The 25326-nt window shown below is 37.4% G+C and overlaps 1 protein-coding gene across 4 annotated transcripts in view; it reads right to left on the bottom strand.

Annotated features, from left to right (window-relative positions):
• Window positions 1-25326, bottom strand: part of Smg1 (SMG1 nonsense mediated mRNA decay associated PI3K related kinase) — a 101288-nt gene that overhangs the window by 49124 nt on the left and 26838 nt on the right. For 3 of the 4 annotated variants that reach the window (XM_038321673.2, XM_038321682.2, XM_038321691.2), the window contains 19 exons: window positions 22595-22731; window positions 21290-21348; window positions 20084-20297; window positions 16659-16784; window positions 16194-16266; window positions 15053-15150; window positions 13282-13455; window positions 10611-10835; window positions 9613-9714; window positions 8685-8954; window positions 6220-6350; window positions 5949-6110; window positions 5262-5380; window positions 4768-4855; window positions 4581-4682; window positions 2810-2950; window positions 2104-2303; window positions 1533-1729; window positions 1209-1373 (listed from right to left, as the gene is read on the bottom strand). In XM_038321673.2, coding sequence (XP_038177601.1) covers window positions 1209-1373; window positions 1533-1729; window positions 2104-2303; window positions 2810-2950; window positions 4581-4682; window positions 4768-4855; window positions 5262-5380; window positions 5949-6110; window positions 6220-6350; window positions 8685-8954; window positions 9613-9714; window positions 10611-10835; window positions 13282-13455; window positions 15053-15150; window positions 16194-16266; window positions 16659-16784; window positions 20084-20297; window positions 21290-21348; window positions 22595-22731 — 2783 coding nt within the window. Of the gene's footprint in view, window positions 1-1208; window positions 1374-1532; window positions 1730-2103; window positions 2304-2809; window positions 2951-4580; window positions 4683-4767; window positions 4856-5261; window positions 5381-5948; window positions 6111-6219; window positions 6351-8684; window positions 8955-9612; window positions 9715-10610; window positions 10836-13281; window positions 13456-15052; window positions 15151-16193; window positions 16267-16658; window positions 16785-20083; window positions 20298-21289; window positions 21349-22594; window positions 22732-25326 lie in introns of those variants that run through there. The other variant, XM_038321700.2, reaches the window with a different exon arrangement.

A 25326-nucleotide genomic window follows, 5' to 3' on the forward strand; every position in this document is an offset into this window, starting at 1 on the left:
TAGAAAACACCATCCTGAGTGAGGTAACCCAGGCCCAAAAAGATTAACATGGGATGTACTCACTCATAATTGGTTTCTAGCCATAAATAAAGGACATCGAGCCTATAATTCGTAAAAAAATCCTAGATAAGCTATATAAGAAGGTGAACCCAAAGAAAAACATATAGTTATCCTCCTGGATACTGGAAGTAGACAAGATTGCCGGACAAAAAATGGGAACATGGGGGTGGGGTGGGATGGGGGGAGGGGGGAATGGGGAGAGAAAAGTTTGAAGTGGAGGATGGGAAGAGCTTGGGGGAATAGGATGGTTGGGATATAGGAAAAGTGGATATGGGAACAAGGAATTATATATCTTAATTAAGGGAGCCATTCTAGGGTTGGCAGAGACTTGACTCTAGAGGGGTTCCCAGGTGCCCAGGAAGACACCCCCAGCTAGGTCCTTGGGCAGCTGAGGAGAGGGTGCCAGAAATGTACAGATCCTATTGCCATACTCATGAATATCTTGCATATCACCATAGAACCTTCACCTGGCATTGGATGGAGAAAATGACAGAGCCCCACATAGGAGCACCGGACTGAGATCCCAAGGTCCCGATGAGGAGCAAAAGGAGGGAGATTATGAGCAAGGAAGTCAGGACCGTGAAGAGTGTGTTTACCCATTGAGACGGTGGGACAGATCTAACGGGAGACCACCAAGTCCAGTTGGAATGGGACTGATAGAACAGGGGACCAAACCGGACTCTCTGAATGTGGCTGACGGCGGAGGAGGACTGAGATACCAAGGACAACGGCAATGAACATGACCTCTACAGCATGGACGGGCTCACTGTGAGCCTCGTCAGTTTGGTTGCTCACCTTCCTGGACTTAGGGGGGGCTGGGAGGACCTTGGACTTAACATAGTGAAGGGAACCCTGATGGCTCTTTGTCTTGGAGAGGGGTGGAGTGGTGGGGTTATGGGTGGAAGGGAGGGGAGGGAAGGGGGAGGAGATGGAAATTTTTAATAAAATAAAAAGAAATAAAAAGAATATAAAGTTCATATCTTTAACATTTTCTACGTAGAAAACAAATGACTGGGGAATCATTAGTTTTATAAGATATTGGATGAAGAGACTTGAGAAAGAACTAAAGTTAACTTATCTGTAGACTGAATTTCATCAGAGACCAAACCCAAATTTCTACAGCTAAAATGTATTCCCAATGACCTTACCTGAGATAGACTATTTGCTTTCATTTCAGTCAGTAAGTCAAAGCCATGTCTCACTGTCACAGCGGGCTGACCTGCCAACAACCCTACCCTCATGATGGAGAGGCGGATCCGAGTAAGCCAGTCTTGACAAGTCTGTCGATTGGTATAGAAAAAAGTCCTAATGACCTAAAATAAAAAAAAAATTAAAAAAAAAAGGAAAGAAGAAGTAAGTACTGGTTCAAATTATTGTGAAGATACCTTAAATACATATAAACTAAATACACATGGTTACTGTTTCACAATGACTATGTTACAAAGCACCACTATAATTCTATGGACACCAACCTTGGGGGGTGATGTTAACGCATTTGCACATCCCTCATAGGCATTATACATTAATTTCTCCAGGTTCTCCAGATACTGAAGCAGAAGAACAAGTCTAAGCTGATTGCTTCCATGGCCTTCATCATTATCTGCAGTGGTCCACTGACTAACATCCTGGTCAGGGTTTAGTGTGTGGGCTGCAAGACTTCTAATGATACCTAAAAACAAAGGCAGCAACACTATGAATCAGAGAAAACTCTTAATAAATCAATTTACAAATTATCCTGATTATATACTCATTAATTTAAAATAAAACAAAAACCAAAGATTAAATAATCTTTCATTTTGGGGGGAAAAAGTTTGTTCCATATAACCCTAAGCTTTTGAACAAAAACAGACATGCACATGGCAATACAGTTACATAATAAAACCTTCTTTTAAAGTCATATCTAGAACTAATTTAGTGAAGAGTACAGAAAAAAAAAACATCTGAAATCTACCAATTATAAAGCCAGAATTTCTGAAGTTAAAAGGCCTAGAAATTTATCTACATCACAACGTTTGAAGAATGCCAAATTAAATTGCTGGTTACCTTCAATTGTCTGGAACGTGTCCTGAGCTCTGCCCAGTGGGGTTCGCAACTTTGAAAGAACAGTGAACTGTGCAGCTTCCCAAATAGCCCACTGCCAAAGGACAGCATCTGTCTTTAGAAGATTGCGGGGAATTGTAGATTGGTCACGCTTATCCAGCCTCTGGCAGCTATAGAACAATCTTTCTAACCAATTGTCCTTCCTGGGAAAAGTAGTTTCATATGTAACAGACAATGACAACTTCATCTTAATAATCAAAACAAGTACAAGGGGAATGGGAATAGGGACCAATTTCATATCAAAAGAAGCCACTACACTTTAAAAAAACAGGCTGGAGTGTAATGAAACTGAATTACTGGCTACATTGCTCATAACTATTTGGCCTGCAGGTTACATTTCACTCACTACAACCGAACATCTTAACAATATCATCTCCAACCCTCCCTCCCTCCAAAGCATTCATGGCAATCAGATCAATCAACTGTCAATCACATTTCACCAGTGAAAGTCACAGTCCATTTCTGTTCCCACAAATGCTACCTTCAAAGCATTATCTATCTTCAAAGCTGGCAAAAATCATATGAGCCACCAAACAATGTTACCTTCCAAAGGGGCACACTGGATGAATGTTTTCTCAAATCTGGATGTAATTATCAGAAGAATCTTAGAACTACTGCTCTCTAATGAAATAATCAGAGCCTTACTTACCCTGTTCGGTGAGAGTTCCCATACAAAATGAAACTGATGACATCAGAAAAGTCCTGAGGGTGGAACGTGTTGCTTGGTGCTTTACTCATGTGGCTTCTCAATGCTAGAGAAATTTCCTGAATCTCTGTGTGATTGTTATTGCTGTTAACAAAAAAAGTCATCGTCATGAAAGATGTTTTAGAAGGAAGGTTAGCAGATTCAATAAATGGAGTACTGGAACTTCATTGGAAGCAAAAATAAAACCAAGGCTTAAAAATGGACAGAGGATGCTAGGAGTGGTGGTCCATGCCTTTACTAACAGTATTAAGGAAGCAGAAGCAGGCAGATCCCTGAGTGCAAGGCCAGCTTGGTATACATAGCAAATTCTAGATATGCCTATGGTTATGTAATGAGAACCTACCTTTAAAAAAAAAAAAGCAAAAGCTGGGTGTTAGTGCTAAATGCCTTTAATTCCAGCACTCAGAAGGCAGAGGCAGGCATGATTTACTGAGTAAGTTCTAAAACAACCAGGGCTGCAAATAAAAATCTTGTATCAAAAACCAAAACAAAAACAAAAAATAAGAGTGTGAGTGTATGTTATAATTTCACAATTTTAGAATCTTAAAGGTTCCCAAATTGTTAATGCAGAAGGCTGGAGAGATGGTTCAATGTTAAGAGTACTCAGTGCTCTTGTTGCTCTTCCAGATGACCTGAGTTCAATTCCCAGCACCCACACAGGTGACTCAACTACAGGGGACAGACACACTCACAAACAATCACAAAAAGTAAAAATAAAATCTTAAAAAAGACTGTTAGTGTATACCTGTAATTCCAGGATTTGGGAGGCAGGAAGATCCTGAGTTCAAGAACAGTTTGGGACTATCGTGCACTACAACATGAGATCTTGCCAATAATAATAACAATCATAATGATGATGATATTAAAATGAAAAAGGGAAAAGAGAGAGGGTACGTACTGGGAATGTAGTTCAGTCAGTGGAATGCTTGTCCAGCACAAACAAAGCCCTAGGTTTGCTCACAGACAGAATAAACTGAACACAGTGATGCACACCTACAATCCCAGCACTTTAAAGGAAGGCCAGAGAATCTAGAATTTAGGATTTTCCTTGGCTGTATAAAAAGTTGGAGGCTAGCTTGGAATAAGTGAAACCCTATCTCAAAAACAAAACAAATGCTCCAAAATCAACTTAATCAAAAGCCATAAAAGTTTATTCAACATCTTTGTCCTGCCTGACCTCAGCAGGCACCAGGCATACACATGGTGGTACAGAGAGAAACATACACACAAGGCAAAACACTCAGACACAAAACTAAAGAAAATAAGCCGGGCAGTGGTGGCGCACGCCTTTAATCCCAGCACTCGGGAGGCAGAGGCAGGCGGATCTCTGTGAGTTCGAGGCCAGCCTGGTCTACAGGAGCTAGTTCCAGGACAGGCTCCAAAGCCACAGAGAAACTGTCTCGAAAAAAAAAACAAACAAACAAACAAAAAAAAAGAAACAAAACAAAACAAAAAAATTTTAATTACTAAGTAATGGATTTGGGGTACTACATAAATTATTCTACCCTAATTATTAAAAGATGACAAAGATTACCAACAAAAAAAAAAATGTTTTCTGCTTCTAAGTCTCCAAAAATGTCCTCTGATATGTCTTTGATCACTAAGAAGTATCATGCAATATGTTAAATTAATGCACTAAACATGATGATTAATCTTTTACTATGGTAGACAATTACAAAGCAGTAAAAAACATAGCAAGCCAAAATAGTTATACCTTAGTACAACATCTAAAGGAATTGACTTCAGTAGCTTCCCAAAGGCCTGTCGAATACGAGTTCCACTATGGACAAGCTGAACACGGCAGACATCAACACACCTATGAAAAATAACAGATAAAGCAGGTGTGGTAGCATTCCCATGCCATTATAGCCAGAGCCAAAGACTCAGTCTCTAGTCCATACCTCTGCAGCAGATCATCTGGCAAGGAAGAGGACAGAGCATGGAGACTGCTGCATGCTTGCAAGCAAATATTCACATCTTCAACGAGAGCTATTATTAAAAAGGAAAAGTTACTTTCAGTTTGCACCTCTTAAAGTACATTTCAGTCAACATAACATTCTGAACCCATTCATTCTTCATTTACTCACTCACTCATCAAACAAGACGCACCTAGTACGGATTATACCCTACTCTTGCCTAGAAACCTCACTGAGAGAAACACCTAGGAAATTAATATTCAACAAAATTCAAGCTCATGGAATAAAGTTAAGGTTGAAAATTTGACAATTCAATTATTTTTCAAATAAAATAAAAATTAATCAAGACGACAATATATAGAGTTAAAATAGGAACTACTCACTTCATGGCAGAAGAGTGCTGCTGTAACTACCTTCTCCCATTAACCAATATTACCTTTTAAAGGGTAAACAAAATTAAAACATAGTAAGTCTCTTACTGTTGGCTAAAAGGCCTTTGGAAAATTTATGAAAAGATGGAAGGGAAAATAAAGGTGCGTATGTTTCAGACTTCTTCATTAATACAGCCACTTCCAAAGCCCATGTCATTAATAATTTCCTGAAACATAAAATAAACAGTTGGCTTTACATTTTAAAAAAAAAAAAAAAACACTTTCTTCTACCAGTTTTCATTTTATTTTTCAAACAGCACAAGTAAAAAAAAAAAAAAATGAAATAAATAAAAGGTGGAGCTGGAGAATCTGCAGTGGCTGAGTGCACAGTACCCTTGCAGAGGACTGATGTTCAGTTTCCAACACCCACACCAGCCAGCTCACAACAATCTGTTACTCCTGCGCCAGGGAAATCTAATACCACAAGCCTCCAAGAGTGCTGCCCTCACAGAGATACACAAAAATATACATATTTAAAAGTAAAATAAACCTACAAATAAAAAGCTAAGTCTAGAGAAATTTGTTTCTGCATCATGGTATTCTGTTTCTGAAAAGCAGCATGATGCCAGTGGAAAATGGCCCCAAAGTAGAGCCCAGCAGGGTACATAAAAATCAAGTAACAGAATCCAATCAGGTGCTTCACAGTGAAGCTGCAATCTAAATTTCTTAGCCTCAAATCACAAAGAATTAATAAACTTAGGAATTCAGTATTATTTTAAAAAATTATTTATGTACCTGGTGTCCTGGTTAAGATTATCTTTCTTTAGCAATATTCCCAAAAGATTTAATATAATTGAGAAATGTTTCTTTGTGGCTGTAGTTACAGTACTAATCACGGCACCATCAAATAAGGAAGGGGATGAAGAGCTAAGACTACTGGATATGAAGTGATCATGCCTGAAAGACAAAGTGGAGATCATCTTTTCAGCTGTCATTAAATGAAGACAACAAACTGAAGAAGCATTTCTTGTTTTTTTTTTCTTCTGAGGACCTGTGAGTACAGTACCTGGTACAATGGGAATACAGGGTGTACAACACTGCATACTGAATTGCTGGGAAGTGAACAGCTAGGTCACTATGCACAATCATCAGATTCTTACTCAGCAGTGCAAACACAGTTGGAGACAGTGCCCACATCTGCCAAGGGAAAAACAGACAAAGTATATTTGTGGCTCCCCCAAGACACACACAAGCATACACAAACAATCTACCTTCGGAATCAAGGGTGCTTAGACACTTAAAACCTAAAGCATAGGTCTAAAACTTGGAAATTATCTAGTACACAAAGCTGAGGTCTTCAGCTAACATTCCCTCAACTTAGGCTGAGTGGCATCGTCATAAGCCAGACAAAACAAGGAGTAGCTGGCTGCTTCTGATATTTCTTTACAAAGTGAGAACATAATAAAGTATAGCTCAATCATGCTATTTAAAACAAAAGCAACTAAACAGATGTACAACTAAATCTGGGGCAAATGGCCAGTTTGTTGATGCTTGTCTAGTTTAAGCAAAGTCCTTGATACAGTACTTTTTGTACTCTTTGATACAAAGCCTACATTTGCTCAACTTTAAGCATATTACAAATGGCAAGGTATCTTGTTCAATAACAAAGCCAGCAATCCTGCCTCTCTAAGCCTTTTCCACCTATTCCTTTTCCTCTAAGACACAATGCTCCATCTAACTACCTGACTCACCCATCGCTTTTTCTCAAAATAAAACTTAGGTGTATTAAGAAGAGAGTTTCCCACAAGATTCATATGTAAGGAGAAAGTATCATAGAGGAAGGGGCATCTATGAGAGAGCCTGGATACTCTGAGCATACACAAGCTAAAGAAAGTAAGCATGAACATCGAGTCTTAGAAAACATTATCGTTTAATACAGAACATTCCTCTCTCCTTAAATTATTGTTTCTGTGTGGTTCAATAGAAAGAAGAAATATATAAACTAGTACAGTAATTAAAAATCAAAAGGATGTAGCCAGATTTATTAGTACAAGTCTCTAATTCCAATACTTGAGAGGCAAAGGCAGAAGTGTGGGAAGACAAGTCATAGCTAACTCAAAAGGGGAGGGGGTGTTAGTGATGCCACTTCAAATTTATTATTATACCATTTGATTTTTTATGATACTGGGATTGAATCCAAACACTCTGCCACTTAGTTACATACCCAATCCTCTCCCTCCCTCACACACCCAGTATGCTTCTGTATATATAGATGTTTTCATTAAGACATTTTCATTCATATACATAATGTATTTTGATCACATCTGCACCTATCCAATTACCCTATGGTCCCATGCATTCCCACTAAACACTTTCTTAAACTCAAACCGTGTTTAAGAAACCGTGTGTCTGTTTTTTAAGATTTAACAAATTTATTCATATTGTTTATAGGAACATGAGCACCTTATCTAAGGATACACACACACACACAAATCTCTCTCCCCATCACTAACTATTAATTTTGTAATAAGAATTCCTAGAAGGGATAAAGAACTTTTCATTTTTTGACAGAGTCTCACTGTGTGGACTAATACCTAATTGCAGGCTGGTCTAGAACTGGCAGTTCTTCTGTCTCCACCCTGTAGGTGCTCAGACTATAAGCATGTACTACCACATCTGGCTGAAAATTTTCCCATTTAGTTTTTATTATTATATTTATGATGGTGGTGGTGGTGGTGGTGGTGGTGGTGGTGGTGGTGGTGGTGGTGGTGGTGGTGGTGGTGGTGGTGGTGTGTGTGTGTGTGTATGTGTACACGCATGCTAGATTTCAAGTTACAAGCTATTGTGAGCAGCCTGACAAGAGTTCCAGGTCCTCTTTTGAAGTTGGGGGGAAAAAAAGTGGTATTTTTTCTTCCAAAAAAAAAAGACAAAGAAAAAAGAAAATGTGAGTCTGGGCTGAGAAGCTGGCACAGTGGGTAAAGCACTTGCAAGCACAAGGACATGAGTTCAAACTACCAACACCCACATAAAGTAGGCACAAATCTGTAATCCCAGCCCTCAAGAGACAGACAAACAGAAACCTGGAGCTCACTGGACTAACTAGCTGAATTAGTGATGCACAAATTCAATGAAAGACCGTATCTCAAAAAATAAGATGGGGAGCAATTAAAGAAAGTACTAAATGTTGAACTCTGTCCCCAACCCACAAATAAAATATGAGGTTATGAATGGACATGGTGGTACATGCCTATAACCTCAGCACTTAATCTGGCCTATATAGACTCTATTACAAAAACAAAAAAGAGAAACAAAAAGAAAACAAGATAGCAAAGGGTGAAGAGGGCTTAACCATGGATGGTCTTTATGGCTAGGAGTGGTGGCATATTCCAATAATCCCAGTCAGTACTCAGGAGGCTAAAGCTAGAACACAATGAGTTCAAGGCCAACCTATGCCACACAGGAGATCCCTGCCTCAAAACCAGAAATAACACTAAATGCATAAATAACAAATCTTTACAATTAAAGACTCACCCCAATTAATGAGTTTTTGGCATTTCCAATTGTTGTCAGGGCACTGAGATCAAATATAACTACAAAGTTGGCGTTGTCAACATTGAACACATGATTCTGAAAAGCCTCGTGTTTAATCTCAGAACAGGCGTCAGGGAGCTGGAGACTGTGTAGCAGATTGTTTAGTGCACAAGTCATTTCTCCCAAAATTAATTTATAGGCAGTCTCCAGAACAGGAATATTCTTCAAGCTGAGCACTGCTTGATAAACAGCATGGGCCACAGCAACAACCTACAAAAGAAAATTTCAGTAAAGTGGTTAAAAATCACTCTATGTAGCATGCTAGGGAGATCACCATGCAAGATTTAGATACTCACAGTCCGTTAACACCCAAAAGGTTCATTTTACAAGACCAACTGTAGATAACATATATATTAGTGAGCTTTTTACAAAGCTCTATGGACTTATTATAAAGAATGCTCTAAAAGCTGCTAATGTGAAACTTCACAAGAAACATTGCAGGCTTTTTATTGTTGCTGTATTTTTAAATCAATACCAACACATATACAACAGCAGTTTAAACTTGACTCCCCCCATCTAGCTAAGTCTATAGTCAATTCGGAGTGTCTGCTGATTAATAACTAGTAATTTTTATTTTTAATACATGTAATACTTCTGAATTTATAATTTTAGAAATAAATCTGCCTATTTGCTTTTATAAAAATTTACCAAAACCGAGTTAATAAAAGTAAATTATGGATACTTTTAAAAAGTTATAAGGTACCTCAATCAAGAAGGTGCTAGTATGATAACCAGTATTAACCTAAAGCATTCACTGTAATTCCTTTATATTTAATATCAAGCATCATTTCATACTGACATAGTCCAGTAAGTAAGCCCCACTTTTCAATGCCAGAAGTAATTCACTTGTTATCCATATATTACTTACCTCTTTTTCTTTATGGTATCGTAAAAATAGCAGTTTAGATGATGGTATAAAAAGCTTTTCTACAAACGATGACGGTAGTTTTGTATTTATCTGCTCAACAATCTAAAAGAACAAAATTTTAAAATAAGCTTACTTAAGTTACAAAAAGGCAAGGAAGAACCTTAAATGCACATTACAAAGTGAAAAAATGTCAATATAAAAGGATTACATAGTTGGCAATTCTTTAAAAAAAAAAAAAAAAGGCAAAACAATGAGGACAGTAGAAGGACCAGGAGTTCTTTAAAATACTAAAATTGGATAAACTGCCAGGAGGAGGCAATTAACAGCCTACACAAAGCAGACAGGACAAGCATTTCTAACTACAGGAGCTAAGTATTAAGTATAAAAATTGACTATTTCATTATATTTTAAAGAAAGCAGTTATGTACAGTTAATATATTAAGAAAAAAGAAAAAAGGGGGCTGGAGAGATGGCTCAGAGGTTAAGAGCACTGACTGCTCCTCCAGAGGTCCTGAGTTCAATTCCCAGCAACCACATGGTGGCTCACAGCCATCTATAATGAGATCTGGTGCCCTCTTCTGGCATGCAAGCATACATGGAAGGAATGTTGTATATAATAAATAAATCTTTTAAAAAAAAAAAAGAAAAGAAAAGAAAAAAGAAAAAAGAAATTTAAAAAGAATCATACAAGTTTTTTCTAATAAATAAAATTTTAGCAGGTTTTTGAAAGTAGTCAAGTACCTTCTCCCATACAAGTGATTCTCCAGTAATCAACACAGGATCAGAGAATGAAGAGTCAAGTGAGCTCAAACACTAAAGGCAATTTGATATTAGAAAAAAAAAAGCATACTGGACTAGAAAGCTAAGAATTATCAATGGGATCTTAAAAAGATAAAAGCTTTCTTAAAACACATGAAGCAAAATTCTTTACATTCTTCCACATCAACTTAAAGACCTACATAAACAACAATTTAAAACAAAAGGAGTAGTTCACATACCAATGTGAGCAAATTCAAGACTGAGATGATATAATCGGTACCACAAGTCTGGCAATTCTCCAGTTGATCTAATCCATATGTAATGACCATGTCACAATGTATAGTCATGCTAGGATCCAAGCTGCCGAGCAAAACACCAACACACTCATTAGCAGCTGTCAACACAGCCTCAGAAAAAAACACTTGGTTTGCAGCCGTCACGCATCTCATTACTCTGTATAGAACCTGCAAATGGGGAAAACAAGCACCTTTTTAAACACAAGCTTCTCTACACCACTATTTGCTATTTAATGCAGCTTCAACTCAAAATTATCTGTCTAGTTAACAGTCTTATTGTTTGGGGGATTGTTTTCCCCGTTTGACTGAGATAGGGCAAAGGTTAATAACCCAGATTGCTTTACAGATGTGCACCTCCACATAGTTCACAGTTGGTTCTCTAATTCTTGGTAGCTAATACTATATACTTTAGTATATATAAATACTTTAATACTATATACAAAAAGATTTCGGCTAAAAAGTATTCCAAATTACTGTCTTGACAAGAAATGGAATTTGCCCCCCTTGAGTTCACTTATACTCTTCCTCTATTCCTAGAAATTATCAAATGGCTAAAGCTTAGTGTCTTTATAGTTATGATACACACAAGTTAGCCCACTGAGGAATGTCCTGCTCACATTTGCTTAAACACAGATCTTCGATTTTTTGTTGTTTATTTGGTTGTTTTTTTTGTTTGTTTGTATGCTTGTTTGTTTTAGTTTTGATTTTTCAAGTCAGGATTTCTTTGTAAAACAGTTCTGGCTGTCCTAGAATTCACTTTGTAGGCCAGGAAGGTCTCAAACTCAGATATCTGCCTGCTTCCTCCTTCCAAGTGCTGGGATTAAAGGCATGCACCACCACCACTCAGCTAGATCTTGGATTTTTAATAATCTTTTCAAAATAAATACTAAAGTTGCTTAAAGTTTGTGTATCAATGACCATCGTAGCCAGACATTCTACCACTGAGTCCTGGAAGTTGTTTCTCAAGATAAGAATTCCTGGTATGCACAATTCTATCATAAAAACCAAATAATTTCCAACACACACACACACACACACACACACACACACACACACAGAAATCATTAAGTTGTAACAATATTTACTTACTAAATTTCAAATAAGATCTTTTTTTAAAAATGGAAAAGTTCAAGCCAAAAAGTGTCACAAATCTTTTTAAAAAATATTTATTTATTTATTATGTATACAATATTCTGTCTGTATGTCTGCAGGCCAGATGGTTGTGAGCCACCATGTGGTTGCCCGGAATCGAACTCAGGACCTTTGGAAGAGCAGGCAATGCTCTTAACCACTGAGCCATCTCTCCAGCCCTTTTTTTTAAAAAAAAATATTTATTTATTATGTATACAATATTCTGTCTGTATGTCTGCAAGGCCAGATGGTTGTAAGCCACCATGTGGTTGCCAGGAATCGAACTCAGGACCTTTGGAAGAGCAGGCAATGCTCTTAACCACTGAGCCATCTCTCCAACCCTCAAAAATCTTTATCAATCAATAATACCCAGTGGATTGTCTTTAAGATCTGTATGTAAGTTTCATTAATGCTATTCACAAAAAAACCAAAATTAAAGGCCTTCATAACATATTTAAAATATAACTACTCTGGAAAAGTTTATGTTCCTTTCCTTTTGTTTTTTATTTGAGTTAACTGTCACTCTTTAAGCAGGAACTTTTTAAACAATAAAAAGGAAAAACAGAAATTAAGCCATTTTGAAGATTTCAATTATCAACACACAGGCTTAGTTTTATATATATCTGATACTTCTACTCTAATACACATCGACCTTACCAAGAATTACACAGTACTTTATTCATCTAGCAATGTGTCTAAAGTTATGCCCCTAAAAAGCCAGCACTGTACCTGAGCAGTAGCACACTTCAGTTATGAAGACTGTCTTTCCTCCTCACTCCAGAGCAAGGCTCAAGGCTCATTTCTCTCTGCTAAACTAGGCCATGCAATAACCACTCAGGTGTAGTAATTTGGTCATTTCTCATACCTGGCTTCAGGCTGATATTTTAAAATAGTAATTTTTTTACATCAAAGGCTGATTCCTGAGTTTCGTGTTGTCATGCTCAAAAAGAACGACCAGTTTTGTTTTCACTGCAGTAGCAGTCAGGGTGTTCATGCAAGGCAAAGGCTCTACTACAAACTTCACAATCAACCCAAGACAATAACTTCTGATGCTTTATAGTCTATTATTCTTTATTGTGTTAAAAACTAAAAGACTCAATTTTTTAAAAAAAATTAATATTATTTTTAAATTATATATTGAAAATAGTAAGAGTAAGTTGAGTAAAAAGTTCAGTGCTATATGAGGTGCAGATGAGAATAGAGTCTATGCAAGGCACTGGGTCCAACCTCCAGTACCAAAGAAAATAAAAATACATGGATCTGTGAAGGAACTCCTTAGAGAAATGTCAAGGGTGTGTAAAAATTTAGAATAGCCCTTTCTAGGTGAGGTGAGAATGTGAGGATGGTGGTTGATAAGCAGTCTTCCCTACTTTTCTAAGTAAGAAAGTAACCAGACACAAACACATTTACAAAAATGGTTAATATAGTTTACTGGGTACAGGAGGCCCTCATAATACAATCTAGTTTTTAAAAAGACACTTACATCTGTGACATATGCCTCGGTAATCGGTGGACCCCGAATTGGGCTAAAGCGCTCCCCAATGCTCCTCACCACAGTACTGAACACTCGGAGAAGTGCTGCCAGCTTTGGCAATGACACTGATGGAGGAGGAACATCTTCATCCACTGACTCCCCAGAGGCCACATGGCTGAGGTCCTAGATGTAAATATACAACATTCTTATTGAAATAGTAGTACACTGAAGGATTTGTTTTGGCTTTATTGCTATATGCTAGTAAACAGCAATCAAGACCAAGCCCTAGCACATACTAGGCAAGGGGTCTGTAGTGAGCTACATTCCAGTCCCTATTTCTTACAATTCCCCAACACTATTTTCGGATAAAAGTCTACTATGTTGACAAGGCTTCTGGGCTCCATCGATCCTCATATCTCACTCAGCCTCTGGAGTAGCAGAGACTTATCCAGTAAGTCTCCCAATTCTTAAAGTCACTTAACATTAGCAGTTTTCTTTTCCCCTTCCCCTTTTAAAATAGGGTCCTGCTGGTCTGGAACTCAGTATGTAGACCAGGATGGTCTCCAACACACAGATGTGCCTAACTCTGCCTCGCAGATCCTGGAGTTCAACCACACCTAGCCCTAGAAAAGATTACCAGTTAAGAGAAATCTTAGCCTAAAAGAGGAAACATAGGACTCCATATGCCTAAAGTTCTCTAACTAAACCATTCCACACAAACCCAGGTAATTATGGAAATGATCTACATCAATACAGTAGGTGTTAAAACATTCTTATGCACATATAATATACTGTTGCATAAGTACAAAATGCACAACATTTTGGCATTACAGAATTTGTTTTCTACTAAAAAATAATTCCATATAATTTCTGACCAAAAAATTAATAATATATTAATAGTATGCACTCCTCCAAAGGAAAGGGGTTAGAAATTTGAAGACCTACTATACTAAATGAAAGTTTAAGCTATACCCAAAGAGAATTAAGATTGGGTATTAGAACTAACATATTTCTATAAATAATTAAGTACCCCCCCAAAAAGGAGAAAGAGAAATAGTATTAAAATGCCTAAGGGAAGTGTCTCTACCTATGAAAATGGGTAGTTTTTGAAAGATTAATCTCTATGGGGAGGCCTGCATTCTACACGTCATGGGGGACAAAGGAAAAATGCGGAAATATAATATTCTATTCTTTCTTCCTGAAGAAAGCAAATAAAAATATCAGTGATAAAAGTGGTAAAATAGTGAACAAACTCTTACTGCCTCATAGTAGCAAAGAACTAAAGCAAATTCGGTGTGTGGGCCAGCCAAACAAGAACCACGGTACAGAAGACATGTAGACAAAAGGGCTGCAGTAGTGAAGCCAGGAGCAAGGGCAAAGGCTACATGCACGGAGCACCTTCAAAGCCACCACATTCACACACAACTGCACCAGTGGAGCAAAGTGAATGCTTGTCCTCCACAGCATGACATGAGAGCCTCGGCTACCCTAGGGCAGCATCTTTAGGGGTCTTTTTCATTTCTAAACTGCATTTATCTGCCCTATGGCAACAACAACAGAAGGGAATTAATTATGAGATTTGCCTTCAAAAAAATATCTGCTATCAAAAACATTTAAACTTTGCATAATATCAGATATGTATACATATATATAAAATAAATTTAAAAAACAATCTCAATGATCTTATTAATTTCTGTTTAAATGTCAGTCTTAATTATTTTTAAAATTAATCTAATTCTGTTTATTGTCTTTGAGAATAATTTGGCTTTTTACGACTTACCTCAGCATATGCCTCCATATCTTCAAGGAATTGACCAAGAAGAGTGGTAGAAAATGCAAGGTCAGCTACCCAAAATGGCTCCAAACTCTGCAACCACCCTTGACATCACGGAAGAAATTTTGAAATCAAAAGGGGGAAGGTAAAAAAAAAAAAGACAAAAACAAAAAGGCATGGGAGGGATTACCAAAAGTAAAAATGAGCCTTGCTTTCAAGCTATCTACTCTTAAAATATACCCTGTATCAAAACATTAGAGTTGCCACTAAAAAGCATGCTGGTGATTAATCAACCCTCTTAATGTTATAAAAATTGACATTCTACAGAAATCAGTATGTAAATCATGTATCTTTTTATACTGATTTAATATCTATAATGTCACCATACCCACAAACACCACCCCCACCCTAACACACACACACACACACAAAATTTAAAATGCCACCATGTACTATCAACCTAGTTTTCTATCCCAGGGTCATGACTAGTCACTAAGGATGTACATTTGGTTTCACAGCAGAAATGACACCATCCATTCTAACTGGCATACTCTTTCAAAAGTTAAGATTCAGAGAAGGAGAGAAACTGTACCATGTGAACAAGCAGGTGTGTGCAAACAAATTGAATTATCATTTGTTCTCTATCACAGATGACGATCTTCCAATTATTTCTGACTCATTTAATTAAAATGACCATAAAAGCAACAATAAAAACAACAAATGGGGTCTGAAGAGATAGCTCAGCCATTAAGAGCACTGACTGTTCTTCCAGAGGATCTGGGTTCAATTCCAGCACCCACATGGCAGTTCATAATTGTCTGTAACTCCAGTTCCAGGGTACCCAACACCCATGGTAAACTATTAAGGCACATTAAAAAAAAAAAAAAAAAAAAAAAAAGGCAAAATCTTCCATTCTACGTTACAGACAACTTCAGATACAGTCTTTAAATTCTCACTGAGTGTAACACTATAATATGGATTTCTCCTAACCCACTATTTACTACATAATTTTGCTTTGTAAAGATCAGAGCTACCCAATGATGCTCACTGATAAAAGCTAATTTATCTTCCTGAAGCAACCCTTTTTGCTAGAGCAGATCAACACTTCTTTGCACAGACTTACAGGATGACACAAGTTAGGACTTACCAGACACCTGCTGTGTGAGGGAGGGTTTCTGAGTATGATCTATGTGCCATCCAACTAATATATCAACTGTATCCTTGATGGAGACAAAAAGATGAGGCCAGTCATTTTAAGGTTTCATCAGTGAGATCACATCACATTAAAAGACCCTAGAAAAAGCTGTTCAATCTACCTGACATGGGAGTTGAAGAGGCAGGAGAAAAACTATAGTCATAACACTAAAGAAACATTTTCTCTTCTATATCAGAGGTATTAATATCAGGGGAAAAATGCAGCTGTTACTTTTTATAAAATATTATCACCATTGTCATCATCACCACTGTTGTGATATTACTGCACGAATAAACCCCTTTCCTCCAAAACATCACAGATTATATCCAAAAAGTCAAAAGCTTCTTTCCTATCTGATGACCCACTTCTTCATAGAATCATACCACCATGAGAGAACGGTGGGAATAAGAAACTCACCCTAAAATTGGTGCTGAAAATATGAGGGTAGCATCGAGCCACCAAAAGAATGCATTTAACACATTTGCAAAGTAATTCTGGTGTATCCACATTTTCAAGAATGGATTGTAGGCTGGTCATCACGAGCTGAAAAGCAAAGTTATAATCCTTAACATTTGACAATGTAGGGAGAAAACAGTTTCACTTCACAACTGATTATGAGACCAAATAAAATAAATTTTTTCAATAATGCATAAAATATAAAACTAAAAAAAGCACAAAATATTACATTATGTAAATATTTCATGTTCAGTATTTTCAAAAGAAAAATTCTATTGCTTTAATTTTTTAAAGTGTTCATTCATTATGTTAGGCTAAATATCAATACTGCTCTCTATTTTAATATCTATTAAGACTTTTCTTTTCTGATCAATTAACTTTAGGGGTGAAAAACATCTGTGCCCATTATTCATAGTAACTCTGTGGCTGTGACTGAATTTAAAGTACAAACATAAGATGCAACCAGACACGATGGTACATGCCTTTAATCCCAGCACTCAACAGGCAGAGGAAAGTAGATCTCTGAGAGTTCAAGGCTAGTCTAGGCCGCACAGAAAGCCAGCCGGAGATACATTAATTCTATCCACCAGCACCCCCCAAAAAGGTAAGATGTACTTGGGAAACTATATCCTTAAACATCTCAATTACTAAACAATTCATCATGTAGGGTAAAGCTAGGAACCCTGGCACAGGCCTATAGCCCCAACATTTGGGAGACTGGGGAAAAAATAAATAAACAAGAAAAGCCTGGGTTACAAACTGAGATCTTTTCTTAAAACATCAAAGAATGAAAAGGAATTTTTTTCAGAATAAATCTTAAGTAATTAATACTCTTTAAAGCAAAATTTATTTTATTCATTTTGTTTTTATCAAAATGATCTTAGAGAGTTAATTAGAATGGGATTCCTACATATGACATTCTGGCTTCTTTCCACTGAGTATATATAATGAAAATAGACCTATCACTTAACACAGCTGCTAAAAACCACTTTCCTCAGACAGAAAAGTTCTTTACGTACATACATACATACATACATGCATGTATGTATTACATACATACACGTGTACATGAACATACACAGGTGTGTAATAAAGGGTTATAATGTAGGGCTGCAGCTAAGAATACTTAATGTTCTTGAAGAGTACCTGGGTTCGACACTCACAAAAGAGCTCACAACTATCTGTAACTGTAAAAAAGGGATCTGATACTTTTTTATATCCTGTGCTGGCCCCACACAAGCAAATCTGCACATACAACACTCAGAAAACATAACATAAATTAATCATCTTAAAAGATAAAGCTAGAATTTTAAAGTCACCATTTTGTAGTAGCCAATGTTACAATCTGGACTCTTAGAAACTAAATCACTGAATGAAACATTACTAAAATATCAATACATCCAAAGATCAAGACATCAGACCCAGACTGCTCATTTGAAAGAGAAAAAAAGCTTAATAGTAAAATCTGATATCATTCCCTCAACCAGGGATCACTCTTCGAGTCCAACAGAGGGACAACCTGCTATCAGGTACCTGTAATGAACCCATCATGCATTCCTGATTTAAAAAAAAAAAAAAATGTTTCAGCTGACTTTAATCAGGAAGGTTCAGCCATTTAAAAACAGGGGGGGATGAGGAAGAAAGTAGCATGTATAATAAAATAAGGAGTGGGTATGGAAAACTATTATTGTAAGAAAAATTTAAAAAGCCAAGGGCAATACTTGAATCTTTAAAGGGATCCTGGGTCAGGGTAACCATAGATGCACATGGCACCTTAAGTGCAATTACGGACACTTGAACATTGTATGGGCCATAAAATGCTTTGTTAAGTGGATAATATTGCTGCTACAGAAGGGAACAGGCTTATTCTTCAGTGATATATACTGATACACTAACAGAGTGAACTGTCTATGTATTTAATTTATCTTCAAATACTTCCACAAAAGTGTTCATGTGAAAATAAAACAACTGTAAGGGATGGGGAGATGGTTCAGTTGGTGAAGTGCCTGTCATACAGCATGAAGACCTGGGTTCAATCACTAGCACCCAATAAAGGCCAGATGTGTTGACACATGTCTGTAACTCAAGCACTATGAGGGGAGAAAAACTTAGATAGGCAGACCAGGCAGTGAGAGACCCTGTCTCAAAAAACTAAGGTGGAAAGCAATAGAAAACACCCAACACTTACCTCTAGTCTCCACACATGTGCATACCACACATACTTCGACTACCAAAAATGATAAAGAAACCTGCAAGCTGGATATAGTAAGTACACCTTGTTCTTCCTGCATTTGGAAAGCTGACTCAATAGGATCATCATGAGTTTCAGGCCAATTTGGACTACAGAGTGAGATCTTGACTTACAAAACAAAAAGTGGGGCTGGAGAGACGGCTCAGAGGTTAAAAAGCACTGGCTGCTCTTCCAGAAGTCCTGAATTTAATTCCTAGCAACCACATAGTGGCTCACAACCATCTATAATGAGACCTGGAGCCATCTTCTGGTGTGCAGTCATGCATGCAAGCAGAACACTGGATACATAATAAATATATAAATCTTTAAAAAAAAAACTAGGAAAACTGAACATATTTTTAAAAAAATAAATAAAACAGGTGTTAGCAAAATGTGATTAAGCAGGGGGATCTTATCAAACTACGTCTATACATCTTCCTGTGGATTTGAAATCTTTCGAACTACAGTAAGGAATCAATTATATAAAAATGTGTAAAATCAGACCAATTTGCTGCTATGCTGTTTACATTTCCACGACAAAAACATGACATAAATGTTACTCTGATTAAACTGGAAAGTCAGATACAGTATATAGTCCTAGCATTCAGAAAGGTGAGACACTGGAGGACAGTTTATGCAACACAGTAAGAGCCTATCTCAAAAAGCCCTAACAAAACAAAACCCTAACTTGGGAATGAGCTTTTCCATATACCCAGACATTCAGAAGTGAAACAAAATTAAACAGAAGCTGGAATACATTCATAAATTAGTGTTTGCATTATTTAGATAAATAACTTTTGACTTAGCAAACCTAAAGCTTAGGGAAGTATGAGGGGGCGGAGAGGAAAAAAGATCTAGAAATTAGTTGTGATGTTTAGCTTTGTCTCTTTCAAAAACCGTGAGGGCCCCTCCGGCCCAACTCTTTGAGCCTAGTTCCTACTTTAAATCTGCAAGTCACTCTAGTATTAAGTAACTTCAAAGGAAAGCTTTTAAAACACAAACAGACAAAAATGCTTAAAATTAAATTACTTTAAACCTAACTTAACTCAAACTGCATTTCATTTGCCCAGTGCTGTGTCCAACAGTAGGCAGGTAAGCACCATCTTCCACTTTGTCCCCCACCTCACTCCACTCCATTACGGTCCCTGGCTCTCACCTGCATCACGGAGGAAAAGGCTTTCTTCTCCCCAACAGTCTCCAGCGCTCTGTAAGTGGCGCACAGGTAGAGCAGCTTCACTTCATCTTTAGCAGAAGAGCTAAATTTGCTAAAAATCCACTTGAAGATCTTCTCAGCCTCATAGCTCAGAGAAGCACAGAGAAGTCCAAGACAGCAAGCTCCCTCCTGCCTCAACTCCTGAAGCAACTTGCTACTGTGTTTATTTTAATGCAAACAAAACACATACAAAAGGCATTAGTTTTCAAAAGATGAAAGTAGGACACTTTTTTCCCCTGAGGAAGGGTTTCTCTGTGTAGCCTTGGCTGTCCTGGCTCTAGCTCTGTAGACCAGGCTGGACTCAAACTCACAGAGATCCACCTACCTCTGCATCCCGAGTGCTGGGATTAAAGGTGTGCTCAACAACCTCCCACCTTTTTTTTAAAGTATGACACTTTTTACAAAAGAATGTCTCCTATGTATTCAAGAATCCCTAAATGACTTTTCAAAGATCAAACTAAATAAAAAGGTAGAATTTAACCCATTCTACATACGTATCCTCTATATTCTCTAATGTTCAAAAGTCCCTCTGTCAGACATTAGATTTCTTTACAAAATCATTTACTAAGAAACACTAAAAAAGCTATGAAGTGCTAAAATTCAGGCTTCAAGTTCCACTTCTGATTCACAGAAAGAGGTAGCAAGAAAATATTAGAAAATGCACTACATTTGTAATAACACCCAACATGTAATGACTGTGAAGTAGATAAGCCACACAAACTTAAAGGGATAACAGTACTAAGTATAGCATTAAGAAATTAAGTAAAACCATCAGTGACCTGCTATTTCCAATACTGCTGTTCTTTGGAATCACTGAACATCTTTAAGAAACCTAGAGATGATTTAAAATATGAAGTTCACCTTTTCCTCTCCTCTCTTAAGCATTTAAAACTCCCTGGAACAGTAACTTTCATGCATGCTAGCTGGCATCAGTTCATTTCTTTTCTTAAACCAATGCTTTTAAGAAAGAATTCTATTCCAAAGTAGATTCCATTTGTACTCAACAAAAATTAACGAATAAATAACAGGTTAAGAATAGTATGAAGACTTAATGATATTCATAAATAAGGTCCAGGGTACATCATGCATATTTTAATTTCTACAATTACTTTCAAGGTCACCTAAATGTGACCATTATTAGTTACTTACCTTTCATTAAGCACATCATGGACAGCAGCCAAGATATTATCCAGCTGTTTAACTAGTACCTTAAAAAAATTATAAAAACTTCAGATTCCTATTTAAAAGCAGCACTGTATACTTTATCTTTCTATTTAGATATGATTATTCAGCATCTCAGTCTGTTTATTTGTTATTGCCAGTCATCAATCACATGAGGAGGGCATATTTCCCTTCAAGCTATAAAAGAAACTGACTCACAGGAAACAAGAGTTGTAATCATCAGCAAAATACAGTTAAGCTCATTTTAATTGAAAATTAAAATGGAATGATAAGGGGATGGAGAGGTAATAAAGGAACACAGTGACATACCAATGACAGAATCTAGGGGTGGAAGCACGAGCTTCACTGTACATCTTTTTACTTGCTATATATCAAAGTCTTTTATAATAAATTTTGAGGGGATGAGCTTGCTTTCTGCCTTACTACATGCCATTCTTACTAATTTTCTCCTGTATCAAGCTTTTAACATCAAAAAAATTACTTAAGAGTAACATAATAGTTTTTTCCTCTTAGTGAGACAGGGTTTCTCTGTATAGCTCTGGCTGTCCTGGAACTCACTTTGTAGACAAGGTTGGCCTCAACTCACAGAGATCCACCCACTTCTGCCTCCCAAGTGCCGGGATAAAAGGCATGCGCCATCACCACCCAGTGAGAAATATTTTCTAACTGCCTCTAAAAAAGGTCTCTTAAAGAGCTTTTCCATTTTTCCCATTATTATTAAAACAACATGTATATTCATGCACAAGTGCTCTTAGAGACCAGAAGTGTCCAATCACCTGGAGCTGATGTTATAGGCAATTGTGAGCTGGGAACCAAACTCAAGACCTGTGCAAAAGCAGTAGACACCCTTAATCTCAGTGCCATCTCTACAGCCCCAGTTTTTCCATTTCTTTAGCCCTGATTACTAGACCAGACTTACATGCATAAAACATGTACCCCATACTTCCACTTTATATATAAAAAACATAGAAATATGTTGTCCTGTCAAAGAAAACATCTATGAACAACAGGGTTATCCATCCACAAGCTAAATTATGTTTTTAAAAATGCACTTTATGAAAAAAGATGCCAAAGTGACTCCAACAATAGCCATCATAGATAAATGACACATTAGGAACAAAACATTAGCACCCTAACATAAGTACAGAGCTAAGGAAACTTCTTTTTTCCTAGAAGCAAACCATTTCTTGTCAAAACCCTCCCAACACAGAATCACCTTATGTACTCTAAAAACACTTAAGATCCTCAGCAACTCCAAGCACGTTTACTCACCAGTTTATTTTCTGGCTGCTGAATAAACTCCTTCAACTGCTTTACAGTAGCCAGTCTTCGGTCTCTGTCATCTTCCCGGGTGATCCTCCGAAGAAGATTCGACAGTCGAGACTCATCCGAGTACGACATCGATCGCTCTGTGAAGATAAACATTTCATGGCCCGCCTAGTAGACTAAAAATATGAAGCATATAGTTCAGGCATTCTGAAGTATTATCAAAACCCAGTGTACTGATTTCTCTTCTGTTAAGCTCTCTTTGTATCTATAGAAGAATGTCTAGACACAGTTACACAAACTCCAAAAAAACCCTTATCAAAAATAAAATGAGGGCTGGAGAGATGGCTCAGAGGTTAAGAGCACTGCCTGCTCTTCCAGAGGTCCTGAGTTCAATTCCCAGCAACCACAAGGTGACTCACAACCATCTATAATGAGATCTGGTGCCCTCTTCTGGTCTGGTGGCATACATGTAGACAGAACACTGTATACATAATAAATAAATATTTTAAAAAAATAAAAAAATTAAAATGAATGAAAAACACTCAGCAAAGTAAGCACCTCATTGAAGAAGACCAGATGAGGAAGAAAAAAAGAAAGGCATAGACCTTTTTTTTTTTTCCAGTTCCATTCCAAGCTGTTTTCAATATCTAGGTTAAAAAAAGGGGGGGGGGGGTGGCTGATACTTGCAGTCCCAACTACTCCTAACAATTCTGAGTCTACAAGTTTTTTAGATTAACCTGAGCAAAACAAGGAAGTCATCCCAAGAAAAACAAAACACAAAAACCAAGAAAGAAAGTGGGAATAGGCAATGACGACAAGCCCAGGATGATGTCTTTATGGTAAAAGGTCATGCTTCTATTTCTTACTGAAGCCCCTGCAGGAAACCTCTTCTTCATAGTATTATCATTTCTCTAGCACAAAGTTCAGGCGAACTGAAAGTACACATTCATTCTGATCAACATCTAACTACCACTTGCAGTGTGAACACCATGGCATCACCATTAAAGTAGCTCCAGAACCTTTCTTCCTTTTCTAGTTGCAAGCAGAGAACAAACACACCATCAGTGCTTGAGACTTCTGACATTCTAAATATGAAGGCTGCATTCTATTTTTATTTTAGAATAAAGGTATTTTACCTATGTGTATGCAAGTACACTGTGTATATCCCTGATACCCACAGAAGCCCAAAGAGGGCACCAGATTCCCTCAAAATGGACTTATAAGTGGTTATGAGGCACCAAGTGGGTGCTGGGAATTAAAACTGGGTCCTACTGAGCCACCACTCTAGCCCCCAGGACGTAAATATAAACAAAGTGATTTTAGCTAGCCATTGAGTGTGTAAACAACAAACCACACTTAACAGGGTGGTTATGTTTATGATCTAGCGAATAAAACTTGCTTTAAGATCAGAGTGCAGAGCTAAATTACAAGCTAGCCACAGAGATCAACCAGGCAGTGATAGCACACACCTTTAATCCCAGCAGAGGTAGATCTCTGTGAGTTCAAGGCCACCCTGGGCTACGTGAGCTGCTACACGAGATTAATCCAGTCCAAAAGTAAAACAGAGCCAGGCGGTGGTGGCTCACACCTTTAATCCCAGCACTCAGGTGGAGACAGAAAGGGATATGGCTGGGCGGAAAGAAGAATATAAGGCAGGAGGAGACAGGCGCTCAAGCTGAGGATTCATAGAGACAGGATCTTGTCCCCTTCAGTCTGGGGGGTTTAGTAGAAGTAAAAAGTGGCTGGCTCCTTTACTTCTCTGATCTTTCAGCATTTACCTTGATATCTGACTCCGGGTTTTTATTATTAAGACCAATTAGAATTCTCACTATATAACAGTGAGTTTCATTTCTCAATAAGTCTCAAAATGAACATTCAAGAAACTATGTCTGGAAGAAGGAAAAGGTTTTTTTTTTTTTTTTTTTTTTTTTTAACAAACCCATAGCCCACAAGGTAGGTCAATAAAGACAGAAAGGGAAAATACCATTACATAACCTGTGTTCTAATTTCTTCAACCACTAGCAAATAATCTCACAACTCAAGAGTATATGAAGAATAGAACTAGATGAAATAAACGTTAGAGTCACCTCCTATCTTCTATAAATCTTAAGTCTTGAAACTTCAAACGCTTTGAGGCAGTAGCAGAACCTTTAACATAGCCATTCTAACTCTGAAATTTCATCAAAAAAAATCAGTTTTTGTGTGTGTGTGCGTGAAAGAGATTTATTCATTTTATCTGCATGTATACATGTGTGTTATGTACGTTCTTGGTACCCACAGAAGTCAGAAGAGGGCCCCAAATCTCCTGGTTATGGAGTTACAGATGATTGTGAACCACCTTGCAGATATTAGAAATCAAACCCAGATATAAAAGCAACAAGTGCTCCTAATTACTGCACCATCCTCCAGACCAAGAAAGCAGTTTTTGAAAAGTTAAAAGTTAAGTTTTTGTTGTTGCTGTTTTGTTTTTCGAGACAAAGTTTTTGTTGTTTTTTGTTTTGTTTTTGCTGTGTAACCTTGGCTGTCCTGGAAACAGCTCTTTAGACCAAGCTGGCTTGGAGCTAAGAGCTCTGGCTGCCTCTGCCTCCCATATGCTGGGGTTAAGTAAGGCATGCACCACAACCACCCAATCTGTTAAATGCATGTTTTAAAAGTTTGGTATGTTTATAATACACACAAAATGTTCACTAAGGTACATATAAAACAAACTACTGTGCAAAAAGCAATTATATATA

Source organism: Arvicola amphibius, chromosome 1, assembly GCF_903992535.2.
Source record: "Arvicola amphibius chromosome 1, mArvAmp1.2, whole genome shotgun sequence".
Taxonomy (NCBI): domain Eukaryota; kingdom Metazoa; phylum Chordata; class Mammalia; order Rodentia; family Cricetidae; genus Arvicola; species Arvicola amphibius.